Source organism: Hyperolius riggenbachi, chromosome 4 (genome assembly GCF_040937935.1).
Source record: "Hyperolius riggenbachi isolate aHypRig1 chromosome 4, aHypRig1.pri, whole genome shotgun sequence".
NCBI classification, from domain to species: Eukaryota; Metazoa; Chordata; class Amphibia; order Anura; family Hyperoliidae; genus Hyperolius; species Hyperolius riggenbachi.
In genome coordinates this window covers 65,620,390-65,633,491 of record NC_090649.1, presented here as the reverse complement: position 1 = coordinate 65,633,491, position 13,102 = coordinate 65,620,390, and the positions used below count along the sequence as shown (strand labels likewise).

At 45.4% G+C, this 13,102-nt stretch overlaps 2 protein-coding genes across 3 annotated transcripts in view; one reads left to right on the top strand and one right to left on the bottom strand.

Moving 5' to 3' along the window:
• Positions 1-13,102, top strand: part of LOC137571258 (cytochrome P450 2G1-like) — a 179,754-nt gene that overhangs the window by 139,886 nt on the left and 26,766 nt on the right. The window lies entirely within an intron of this gene.
• LOC137571261 (cytochrome P450 2K4-like) overlaps positions 8,481-13,102 on the bottom strand; it is a 46,097-nt gene continuing 41,475 nt past the window's right edge. The window contains exons 9-10 of one of the 2 annotated variants that reach the window (XM_068280140.1): positions 8,692-8,757; positions 8,492-8,588 (exon numbers count right to left, since the gene is read on the bottom strand). In XM_068280140.1, coding sequence (XP_068136241.1) covers positions 8,533-8,588; positions 8,692-8,757 — 122 coding nt within the window. In that variant the 3' untranslated portion in view covers positions 8,492-8,532. Of the gene's footprint in view, positions 8,660-8,691; positions 8,758-13,102 lie in introns of both variants that reach the window. The other variant, XM_068280138.1, reaches the window with a different exon arrangement.

Below are 13,102 nucleotides of genomic sequence, written 5' to 3'. Positions count from 1 at the left end.
ATGCAGTGAGCTGGGTTCACTGAACACAACAGGTAGTAAGATGCAGTGAGCTGGGTTCACTGAACAATAAAGGTACTTAGATGCAGTGAGCTGGGTTCACTGAATACAACAGGTAGTAAGATGCAGTGAGCTGGGTTCACTGAACAGTAAAGATACTTAGATGCAGTGAGGTGGGTTCACTGAATACAACAGGCAGTAAGATGCAGTGAGCTGGGTTCACTGAACAGTAAAGGTACTTAGATGCAGTGAGCTGGGTTCACTGAACAGTAAAGGTACTTAGATGCAGTGAGCTGGGTTCACTGTACAGTAAAGGTACTTAGATGCAGGTAGGTGGGTTCACTGAACAATAAAGGTACTTAGATGCAGTGAGGTGGGTTCACTGAACAGTAAAGGTACTTAGATGCAGTGAGCTGGGTTCACTGAACACAACAGGTAGTAAGATGCAGTGAGCTGGGTTCACTGAACAGTAAAGGTACTTAGATGCAGTGAGCTGGGTTCACTGAACACAACAGGTAGTAAGATGCAGTGAGCTGGGTTCACTGAACAGTTAAGGTACTTAGATGCAGTGAGGTGGGTTCACTGAACACAACAGGTAGTTAGATGCAGTGAGCTGGGTTCACTCAACACAAAGCTAGGTATATGCAGTGATGAGGTGGGTTAAGTAAACACAACAGGTACTGGGTATATGCAGTACTGGGCAGTACAATGTGCAGCTCCCTGTCACACACACAGGTAGTCACTGAATGTGCTGGGCTGCTGGCAGTGGCACACACACTATCAATTAGCAAGGCTATGCATGCAACAAAAGTGTCAGTTTGACACATAGAAAAAAAAAAGTACAGGATGAGCTCTGAAAAGAGCTATTGAGGGGTGCTATAAAAGCAATAATAATCAGCCAGGAGCAAGCTAAGCAGCCAAGAACCTAACTAATCTGTCCCTAGAAGAACAAGTCTGCAGCAGCTGTCCCTAGTCTGTCTCTAGCAGGCACACGAGTGAGTGTAATGGCCGCCGCAGCCTGCCTTATATAAGGGGGGGGGGGGGGCTCCAGGGCTTAGTGTAGCCTGAATGGCTACAATGTGCCTGCTGACTGTGATGCATTATGACAGTAGTGCATTATGGGGCGAATCGAACTTCCGCAAAAGTTCGCCGCAAACCCCCAAAGTTCGCCTGGAACCGTTCGCCGGCGAACCGTTCGGTACATCTCTAGTGCATAGTGCCGCCCTCTAGCACAAGCAGCTTCCAGTGCATACCGCCAACCTCTAGTACAAGCAGCTTCCAGTGCATAGCACCACCCTCTAGCACATGCAGCTTCCAGTGTATAGCGCCACCCTCTAGTACAAGCAGCTTCCAGTGCATAGCACCACCTTCTAGCACAAGCAGCTTCCAGTGCATAGTGCCACCCTCTAGCACAAGCAGCTTCCAGTGCATAGTGCCATCCTCTAGTACAAGCAGCTTCCAGTGCCTATCACCACCCTCTAGGTACAAGCAGCTTCCAGTGCATAGTGCTGCCCTCTAACACAAGCAGCTTCCAGTGCATAGTGCCGCCCTCTAGCACAAGCAGCTTCCAGTGCATAGTGCCGCCCTCTAGCACAAGCAGATTCCAATGCATAGCGCCGACCTCTAGTACAAGCAGCTTCCAGTGCATAGCGCCACCCTCTAGCACAAGCAGCTTCCAGTGCATAGCGCCACCCTGTAGCATAAGCAGCTTCCAGTGCATAGCGCCACCCTCTAGTACAAGCAGCTTCCAGTGCATAGTGCCACCTTCTAGCACAAGCAGCTTCCAGTGCATAGTGCCACCCTCTAGCACAAGCAGCTTCCAGTGCATAGCGCCACCCTCTTGCACAAGCAGATTCCAGTGCATAGCACCACCCTCTAGTACAAGCAGCTTCCAGTGCATAGCGCCACTCTCTTGCACAAGCAGATTCCAGTGCATAGCACCACCCTCTAGGACAAGCAGCTTCCAGTGCATAGCACCACCCTCTAGCACAAGCAGCTTCCAGTGCATAGTGCCGCCCTCTAGCACAAGCAGCTTCCAGTGCATAGCGCCACCCTCTAGCACAAGCAGCTTCCAGTGCATAGCGCCACCCTCTTGCACAAGCAGATTCCAGTGCATAGCACCACCCTCTAGTACAAGCAGCTTCCAGTGCATAGCGCCACCCTCTTGCACAAGCAGATTCCAGTGCATAGCACCACCCTCTAGTACAAGCAGCTTCCAGTGCATAGCACCACCCTCTAGCACAAGCAGCTTCCAGTGCATAGTGCCGCCCTCTAGCACAACCAGCTTCCAGTGAATAGCACCACCCTCTAGCACAAGCAGCTTCCAGTGCATAGTGCCACCCTCTAGCACAAGCAGCTTCCAGTGAATAGTGCCACCCTCTAGCACAAGCAGCTTTCAGTGCATAGCGCCACCCTCTAGCACAAGCAGCTTCCAGTGCATAGCGCCACCCTCTAGCACAAGCAGCTTCCAGTGCATAGCGCCACCCTCTTGCACAAGCAAATTCCAGTGCATAGCGCCACCCTCTAGCACAAGCAGCTTCCAGTGCATAGTGCCACCCTCTAGCACAAGCAGATTGCAGTGCAAAGCACCACCCTCTAGTACAAGCAGCTTCCAGTGCATAGCGCCACCCTCTTGCACAAGCAGATTCCAGTGCATAGCACCACCCTCTAGTACAAGCAGCTTCCAGTGCATAGCACCACCCTCTAGCACAAGCAGCTTCCAGTGCATAGCGCCACCCTCTTGCACAAGCAGATTCCAGTGCATAGCACCACCCTCTAGTACAAGCAGCTTCGAGTGCATAGCACCACCCTCTAGCACAAGCAGCTTCCAGTGCATAGTGCCGCCCTCTAGCACAAGCAGCTTCCAGTGAATAGCACCACCCTCTAGCACAAGCAGCTTCCAGTGCATAGCACCACCCTCTAGTACAAACAGCTTCCAGTGCATAGCGCCACCCTCTTGCACAAGCAGATTCCAGTGCATAGCACCACCCTCTAGCACAAGCAGCTTCCAGTGCATAGCGCCGCCCTCTAGCACAAGCAGCTTCCAGTGCATAGTGCCACCCTCTAGCACAAGCAGCTTCCAGTGCATAGCGCCACCCTCTAGCACAAGCAGCTTCCAGTGAATAGTGCCCTCACTGATAAAAAAAAATCCCCTTTTTACCTTTTTCTTGCTCTCAGAAGCCATTTTCTGGCTTTAGGAAAGTAGTCACTTCCTGTCTGAGTCAGGACTGAGCCAGCCACTTACATACCTGATATTTAACTCTTTCATGCAAAGAGAAAAAGAAACACAGCATATGTAACGATCGGTGTCAGCACGCAGAGAGAATCTGATTATTGGCGATCTGCAGTATCACCAAGAATACAGATATATACCCGATTATTGATGATCTGCAGAATCACCGATAATACAGATATATTACTAACCTCTGGACACCTATATAGTGTGAGTGTTTGGTGCAACAGTAATAACTTTGAGTGAGGACCACCCGAGGAGCAGGTGGTCCTTGGCAGTATGAGAAATACCTACCTTTGGAAGTGCAGCAGCCTGAGACCTCCAAGAGGCAGGGTCTCAGGCTGAATAGCAAGAAAACCCGGTGACTAGTGACCCCTGGAAGATGGGCGTCACAAGCAGGTCTGGAGAATAACACAAATAATAATACAATTCCCTAGTCTTTGGGTGTGAGGTCCTTGGTCTCTACACCCTGGAACTAGTCTGAAATATAACACAAAGACAATACAGTTCCCTAGTCTTTGGGTGTGAGGTCCTTGGTCTCTACACCCTGGAACTAGTCTGAATAATAATACAATAATAAATAGAAGTAATCTGGCTCAGTGTGAATTCCCAGGTCCTCCTGGTTCTAACACACTGTAGGATCTGACTATGGTCTGAATGCTGCCTTCCACGTAAGTGTTCGCAATGGCAGACAACCAGCAACTGGCAAGCAAGCTGTATATATAGTTGCAGGACTCTGCCGCCCCGCCCGAGCAACTCAGCCAACCAGGAGTCCAGCAGGAATCAGCTGATCGTCCTGATCAGCTGATCCATCTCCAGCTGGCATAAAGGTCCTGACTTCTGGCGGCCGCGCGCGTAGCTCTCCATCCAGGTGCACTAACAGAGCCAGCTACACCAGACACACACTGCTGCGTGTTGGACGCGGAAACAGCCGCCTTGCTGGCAGTACATGTGGCGGCTTTTCCGCGATCTATCATAGTATCAGACGCATGCTGCTGCATACAAACCGCCGCGCTGGACGCGGAGCCAGCCGCCTTGCTGTCAGTACACGTGGCAGCTTTTCCGCATTTTCTCACAGCATAGTTATTTGTGTGCTAGGCACTGTACATACACATGTCTATCTCATCATGTCACATGTCACTTCGGGTATCCTTTAAACATTCACGATCCACCTGGAGTCCTGGATCCTGTTGGTGGTGGCGGAGAATAGAGATGACCCGAACGGTTCACCTGGCGAACGGAATCGCGGAGAACCGCAAACTTTTCCGGAAGTTCAGTTCATCATCATAGTGCACCATTACGGTTAACTTTCACCCTGTACATCACAGTCAGCAGGCACATTGTAGCCAATCAGGCTACACTCCCTCCTGGAGCCCCACCCCCTTATAAAAGGCAGGCACCACCGGCCATTATACTCACTTGTGTGCCTGCAGTAAATAGAGAAGGGACAGCTGCTGCAGACTCGCTCATAGGGAAAGATTAGTTAGGCTCTTGTAGGCTTGTTAGCTTGCTCCTTGCTGATTCTTATTGCTAAAATAGCACCCCACAACAGCTCTTTTGAGAGCTAATCTTGTTCTTGTGATCTATTTTTTTTTCTGTGTGTCCCACTGACACTTATGTTGCCTAGACACCCTTGGTAATTCATACTGTGTGTGTGCCACTGCCAGGCCCAGCACATTCAATGACTACCTGTATGTGTGACAGGTGCACATTGTAATACCCATTACTGCATATACCTACCTACCTGTTGTTTACAGTGCACCCACCTACCTACGTGAGTTGAGTGCACGCAGTGTCACTGTGCCTGTCCGCTACCTGTCTGTGTGTGACAGGTGCACATTGTAATACCCATTACTGCATATACCTACCAACCTGTTGTTCACAGTGCACCCACCTACCTACGTGAGCACACGCAGTGTGATATACCACTCCGTGCATACCTATTAACTGCACCTGTGTGACTGCACATTGTATTAGTCAAGCCAGTGCATACCTTTCACTTCACCCCCCCCCCCGATATGGACACAATGGACAAAACAGTAAGAGGTAGAGGCAGACCTAGAGGAAGGCCACCCGGCAGGTCTGTGCAAAGGTCGTGTTGATGTGATTTTGTGCGGCCCTCGACCAAAGTACAGTGCTCAGAAGAAGGCATGTCCTATCAACTCCCAAGATTGTCAGGACGTGGGTGAATATTTAACATAGAACACCTCATCTTCCGCAGCCACCAGCGCTACTACAAGCACCACATCCTATGCATTTGACACTTCGCAGGAGTTAATTGGTGGGGAATTAACTGATTCACAGCCATTATTGTTACAACCAGATGAAGGTGCTAAGCAAGTTACACCACCTCATATGTCTGAGTTAGGCGGCGACACTATGGACGTAACATGTGAAGATGATGCAGTACCTGCTGTTGGTGCAGTTTTGGAGGTGTCTGAGGCAAGCGAAGCTGGGCAGGATGATTATGATGATGATGATGATGATGATGATATGGATCCCACGTATGTTCCCAATAGAGCAGATGAACAGGGGGACAGTTCAGAGGGGGAGTCAGAGAGGAGAAGGAGGAGATGAGTTGCTGAAAGAAGCAGGGGGAGCTCGTCGTCAGTAACAGCTGGTGGCAGTGTCCGGCACCATGTATCACCACCTATGGACAGCCAGCCAACATGCTCTTCAACGTCAGCTGCTGATGTCACCATAGCGCCTTCACCCCAGGGGGGCTCAGCGGTTTGGAAATTTTTTAATGTGTCTGCCTCAGATTCACAGCCACCCTCCTCCACTCCACCTCTGCCCTTGAGTGGTTCCTACAGCAGCCATGTGTCCGTGAAGGAAATCTTTGAGAGGAAGAAGCAAATTTCTTCCAGTCACCGGCTTGCCCGGCGTCTGAAAGCTGGCGTGGCGGAACTGTTAGCTCACCAGCTGTTACCATACAAGCTGGTGGACTCTGAGGCTTTCCATAAATTTGTGGCCATTGGGACACCGCAGTGGAAGATACCAGGCCGTAATTATTTCTCTAAAAAGGCAATACCCAAACAGGCCGTAATTATTTCTCTAAAAAGGCGATACCAAAACTGTACCTTGAAGTTGAGAGGCAAGTGGTGTCATCTCTGGCACACAGCGTACAAAGTTCTCCACTAACTTCTTTGCTTGTTACTGATAAGTCTCATCATCTCATGTGATTCTTCTAGCTCTCGGGAAGGCCACATATTAATGAGTGAAGATGGCAACTGGTAGCCAATAGAGCATTATTTCTATCAGTTTTCTTACGGAAAAAATAAAAAGTACTAAGTACTGCCCCTCTCAGTCTGTAACATCCATGATATTAAGGTTAAGGGGATGAAACCCCAATGTGAAGTTTGTGCCCCCCCCCCAAAAAAAAAATAAAAAATAAAAATAAATTGTCAATATAATGACAGTACCATTTACAGGACTTTGCAAAAATGTTGTTCTGGAGGATAAATACGGACTCAAACTACGCCATCAAAGTGTTAGCCTGAGTGGGAGCATAGGGGGCACCCATTGGTACACCCCTTACCCATAAGAAGAAATCCCTCTGTACATGGAACTAGGTTCCAAACATAGTTCCAACATGCAACCTAATTGCATTGTTAAGGGACATACTGCATAGTTATGTTATTTGAGTAACACTCTCTAAATAATTATGGTACTGGTTATGTTATTTGGGGAACATATTCTGCATAAGTACGCATCATTATAGTTATGGTGTTGGGCGCCACCTGCTATGTTATAAATATAATTTGTCAGACACTTGCTATTGCTATTGGAGGACACCTGCTAAGCAAATGTGATATTGGGGATACTTATGCTGTATAATTGTACTATTTGGGGACACATGCTGCTTACCTGTGTTTTTGGAGGAGGCATGCTGTTAAATTTTGTTATCAGGGGTACATACTTCACAACTATTGGGGATAGATGCTGCATGATTGTTATTTGCAGGATACGATAATTCATTATAATATACCATTTCTAAATGTGATTGTTGAGGAGAACAGTTTATCTATGCTGCCTTCTCTAGCATGACTCATATGGCTTTTTTATTGTAATTAGAAATATTTTGACTTAGTAATTAATTGTGTGAGTTTAGAGAGGGTGGGGATCCACTTAGTTCTAGCTTTACCCGGGTTAAGCTCACATGATTTAAAGTTATGTCCATTATTTGACCCCACCCACGATCTTATATTTTCAAGCACATCCCTTGCACTTACAAGCTAAGCATCTTTCCTTTTTTTCATTGCACTTTAGGATCTCATATTTTGTTAGTTATATCTGACTATTGTTGTTCTTATCTGCTTGTCCTTGACAATTTTGCCTGTTGTTAGTAATATCTGCATGTCATGTATCTCTGCCTGCTATTGGTACAATCTGTTTGCTTAAAGGATACCTAAACTGAAATGTGACATAATGAGATAGACATGGGTATGTACAGTGCCAGGCACACAAATAACTATGCTGTGTTCCTTTTTTTCTTTCTCTGTCTGAAAGAGTTAAATATCAGGTATGTAAGTGGCTGACTCAGTCCTGACTCAGACAGGAAGTGACTACAGTGTGACCCCCACTGATAAGAAATTCCCTTTTTGATCTCTTTCCTGCTCTCAGAAGCCATTTTCTGCCAGGAAAGTGTTTTATAGTTGGAATTTCTTATCAATGAGGGTCACACTGTAGTCACTTCCTGTCTGAGTCAGGACTGAGTCAGCCACTTAATTACCTGATATTTAACTCTTTCAGACAGAGAAAGAAAAAAAGGAACACAGCATAGTTATTTGTGTGCTATGCACTGTACCTACCCATGTCTATCTCATTATGTCACATTTCAGTTCGGGTATCCTTTAAATTATTTTTTTTGTCTTATTTTTGTTGTCTTTTTCCTGAGGACCATGCGTGACATTGTGGCATGAACAGCACTTATTATGACTAGGCCATATGTTAGAGATAATGTATAGGTAAAACAAGAATGTCAATTTAACACAGTTCCAACAGCAATGTGATGTAACCTAGGCTTACATATTTGTATGTTATGACCATCACTTGACTAGGCTCACGATTAGTTTTGACCACATCCACGTTTTGCCAAGACAAGATAAATATGCTGTACAGGACCTGTCTTAAGAAGGACCCACCATTTGCAGCAGTAATCCTAAAGATTAGCTTGTTTTTTCTTAATTGTATAAAAAGTGAAATATTGATGCCTTCAGTTCAACTTTAATAACAGTATGTTGACTGTAAGTTAATTGCGAGGAATTGCACAGATTTCATGCTTTAGTGGATGAGCTGTGAAGCTACCAACAGCTGTGAGGTCCAGCTTGGCTCCGGGTGGTGGCTGGAAGGTGAAGTTCTGCAACAATGTTGTAAAGAAGAGGAACAACTCCATTTTAGCCAAATTCTCTCCGACACAACTTCTTTTACCTTAGGGGGAAAAAAGAAAGTATACCAGTTACCTGTATGATGATGAAGTTCCAAAGATATCCCTTTAGGCCTGACTTTATGTAACCGTCCTCCCAAATCTAGGGTAAGGATACAAAAGAATGCAAAAAATGCAGGCCCATTTTATTAATAAATTTAGATATAACGTTTTATGCAAGATTATGAGCTGAGCAATTAACATCCATTTTAACTAATATTATGCATAATGATCAAACTGGCTTTGTCCATCGAAGAGAGATATTATATTTAAAGCTATCACCTTGATAAAGTTTACACTGCAAAAAAAATAAAAAAATAAAATAAAAATCCTGATGTGTCTCTGTAACGTTTGCGAAATCGTTTTCGTGGTCAGCGCACGAGATGCGCACTGACACAGCGAAAACCTTCCACAAGCGTATAATTGGGTGAACCCAGGCTAGGTGCAATGCACCAGCAGAGGGCAATTCCCACCGCAGATGGCGCTGTGGAGTGCAGACGAGTACAATCGCTGCACGGCCACAGATGCTAGATGGGGATTGTACAGATCAAGACAATGCGGGGCTGAACAGCCCATAAAGAGAAAGAGCACAGGGACCGGACGAATGTGTGTTCACCAATCTAGTCGCGACCCTGCGACGGTGAACACACATCAGCAGAAACAAAAGTAGGAACGCGATCGCGAGAAAGGCAATCGCCAGAAGTGACACAAGACAGACTAGAACAGAACACAAGAGGAGCAAAGGCACAGCAAATAATACAATGAGAATGATAACGAAAATAGCAAACGCTAACTAAACGTGAACACCGCACTCATTCGCAACAGCGAACGCGTTTATAGTGCGGTCTCCGCGTGTTAAGCACAACAGAGACAAGCACGCCTAACTAACCACCGACAGACAAACACGAAACAATGAACGTGAACGCTTGCTTTACGGTTACCTCACCGAGCCTACAGCAAGTGCCCGTATCAGACAAGACAGACAAACGAGAAACAGGAACTAGGCAGAAAGGATCCACCGCTCTTCCGCCAGAGGAAGTGTGATCCAAGCAGGAACACAGATCAGAAAGATCCACAGCCGCGAACGCTAGCGGCTAGTGCGATCTAAACAAGACAGATCAGATGAGGTAGCCGGAAGCAACCACAGCTCCAGCTTACACTCCAGAAACTAGATCAGAAGGATCCATAGCCACTAACGCTAGAGGCTATTGCGATCCAGGCAAGACAGATTAGACGAGGTATCCAGAAGCGACCGCAGCTCCAGCTTACACTCCAGAAACTAGATCAGAAGGATCCACAGCCACTACCGCTAGAGGCTATTGCGATCCAGACAAGACAGATCAGAAGGGGCTACTAGTAACTACCGCAGCGCCGGTTAGCACCCCAGACAAACAGAACGATTTCCTGTCGACCACCGCTGGGACAGGACAATCGCAACAGACAAACAAACAGATATGCAATCCTAACTGCACTAGGGAAACTGCCTAGTGCAGTCCTAATAATTACTCTAAGATAACTTTAACAAGAAGTAGCATGGCTGACACTCTAGGAGTGTTTACTACAAACCCTGAAGGAATGACCAGCAAAGCATTCTGGGAGCAGAAAGCTCTTATAGTGCCAGTCATCAAAGGAGGCATGCAGGGGATTTGCATAACGAATGTATGCAAATTCCACAGCAGCAGAACAGAGCAGAAACTTGCAATGGAAAAACAGGTCTCTCTTCCAGAGACCTGCAGCCCACAGACTAGAGGAATGGTCAAACAGCTGTCTGCCTGTGCAGCCAGCTGAGCGGATCATCACAGTCTCATGTCAATAAATGCAGAATAGGTTTTCAACGGGGCCCATTGACTATTCCTAGTAAAATCACTTAATAATTTAGGTTTAGGCACATATTATATTAATAGGGTTTTGGCCCTTTATGGGAATTCTTCAGCTAGGTAAGGTTAGGGTCAATGGACACCTTCAATATCAGAAATGGAATAAGGCAGAGATGCCCAATATCCCCGTTATTATGCCTCTTAATTATGGAACTTTTTGCAAATTCTATTCAACAGAATGGCTATAACTCACTAAACATTACTGTACCATTATTACTATTATTTTTATTTACGGTATATAGCGCCAACATCTTCCATATAGCAATGTTCCTGCACTAGCGGGAATGCGTAAAAATGTACGCAATGCGGCCCGCTGACCTCCTAGGTCGGCAAGCTGCCAGCGGGGGACTGGAGCAGCAGTGAGTGACTACGAGAGCACAGGATGGCTGCATGGGGCTGGTAGAAGCCCCAGGTAAGTGAAACTCATTTTTTTATTTTGCTTGGACCTTCCCTTTAAGGTAATTATAAGAAATGTTCCTATTTAAGTGGAAAATGCTAAATCTTCTGTACTTAGAGATCGAAATACTGACCAATACATTGGATTTATTTAAATTACTTTACATTATATTACTATTATCCAAACAATTCAGACAGCTGTTGAATAACCCACCTACTTAAAACTAGGGATGGTCGGAAAAGTGTCTTCACAATGGAATTATGCGGCAATTGGATTTTCTGTTTTCAGTGGAATGTTATTATTATTATTTTTTGCTATTTTTGTTTTGGCAATAAAGTTCGTTAATTTAAAAAATATATATATATATTTTTGTGCAATCTGCAATTTTTGCATGTGAACACTATTATCCATAGTCCACATCTCTGATTAGCAACCAGAATACTTTTGAATTCTGCAATTGGCCTAATACTCCCGACTCTTGTGATTGGCCGAAAAATTCAGAGTCTTAGTAATGTGGTAGTTCTCAGAATTTCTGAAATTTGGAAGATCGTCTCTACTTAAACCCTCTTTGGTAAAAGTGTACACAGCATATTAATTGCTAAAGTTAACACAACACAAAATGATGTGTAATCATGAAATTATAGTTCCTGATTACAGTTACAAACTGATTAAGATTTTTTTCAGAAATTTCACATTACGGTTTTGCATCATCGTTGCAAATTACGATGCAAAATTATGATTGTGTAAAAATTGGTGCTCACTTGCCACGGGATCTAGGTCATACTCCTTTAAGGGATTCATTTTTGTTTTGTGGTGCCTCTGAAGTTTATTGCCCACTTTTGGGTATGGTTCTACTCAGTCAAGTGTGTGTCTACATTTTCCCCCTTCCCTGGAATGGTGTCCATATGCTCACATACATCTGTATGAAAGATAGTCTACAGGTCTGCTATGTGTCCTCATTTATGACCTCCCAATATGTCCTTGAAAATCATATCCTTAAACTCAAAAGATCTAAACATCTTCAAAATAAAAATGCTATGTAGTAAAGCATTGAAACAAAAGGCTGACATTTTGTCCACACAAGAGACACACTTCAACAGGGGTCATCTGTCTACATGCACTCATCCATCATACTTAGGGATGAGCGTAATGAACTAATTACGAATTTTCGAAATTTCGCGAAATTACTACAATTACGATTTTAGCAGTAATCGAAATTTCGTAATTTTCGCAAATTTTCGTAATTACGATTACGAAATTTAGTATTTTAAAGTTTGCAAAGGTTTCTATCCCTCTAGATGCCTAAAATGAATAACCAACCTCCTCCTTCTCTCTCTCTCTCTCTCTCTCTCTCTCTCTCTCTCTCTCTCTCTCTCTCTCTCTCTCTCTCTCTCTCTCTCTCTCGAGATTTGTAGTATTTCAAAACCATACTCACATTCATGACATGTCCAGGGATCAAACCCAGGCCAACCACATGGAAGACAGCTATGCTCACCACCATACCACCAAACACACACTAAATAGACTGCTAACCTAAATCTTACTTGTAGACAGTCATATGAGACACATGCTGGGTGCAGGGCTTTGTGATTGGACCATGCGATAGAGTGAGGTGCAAAAATGAAATCATGCCTAGCAGAGGATGGTTTCACAGTGCTAAATGCTAGGCTGGCTGTGGTGCAATTGGTTAGTGTGTCTGGCTGGTAACAGCAAGGTTACAGGTTCAATTCCATCCAGGCATGTCTTTTCCTTTTGCGTTCAACAGTTGTCCAAACAGAGCCAACAGAGCCCCAGATAGCCATGTAGAGTTAGGTCACAGCTAGCCTGGCTGTGGTGCAATTGGTTAGTGTGTCTGGCTGGTAACAGCAAGGTTACAGGTTCGATTCCATCCAGGCATGTCTTTTCCTTTTGCGTTCAACAGTTGTCCAAACAGAGCCAACAGAGCCCCAGATAGCCATGTAGAGTTAGGTCACAGCTAGCCTGGCTGTGGTGCAATTGGTTAGTGTGTCTGGCTGGTAACAGCAAGGTTACAGGTTCGATTCCATCCAGGCATGTCTTTTCCTTTTGCGTTCAACAGTTGTCCAAACAGAGCCAACAGAGCCCCAGATAGCCATGTAGAGTTAGGTCACAGCTAGCCTGGCTGTGGTGCAATTGGTTAGTGTGTCTGGCTGGTA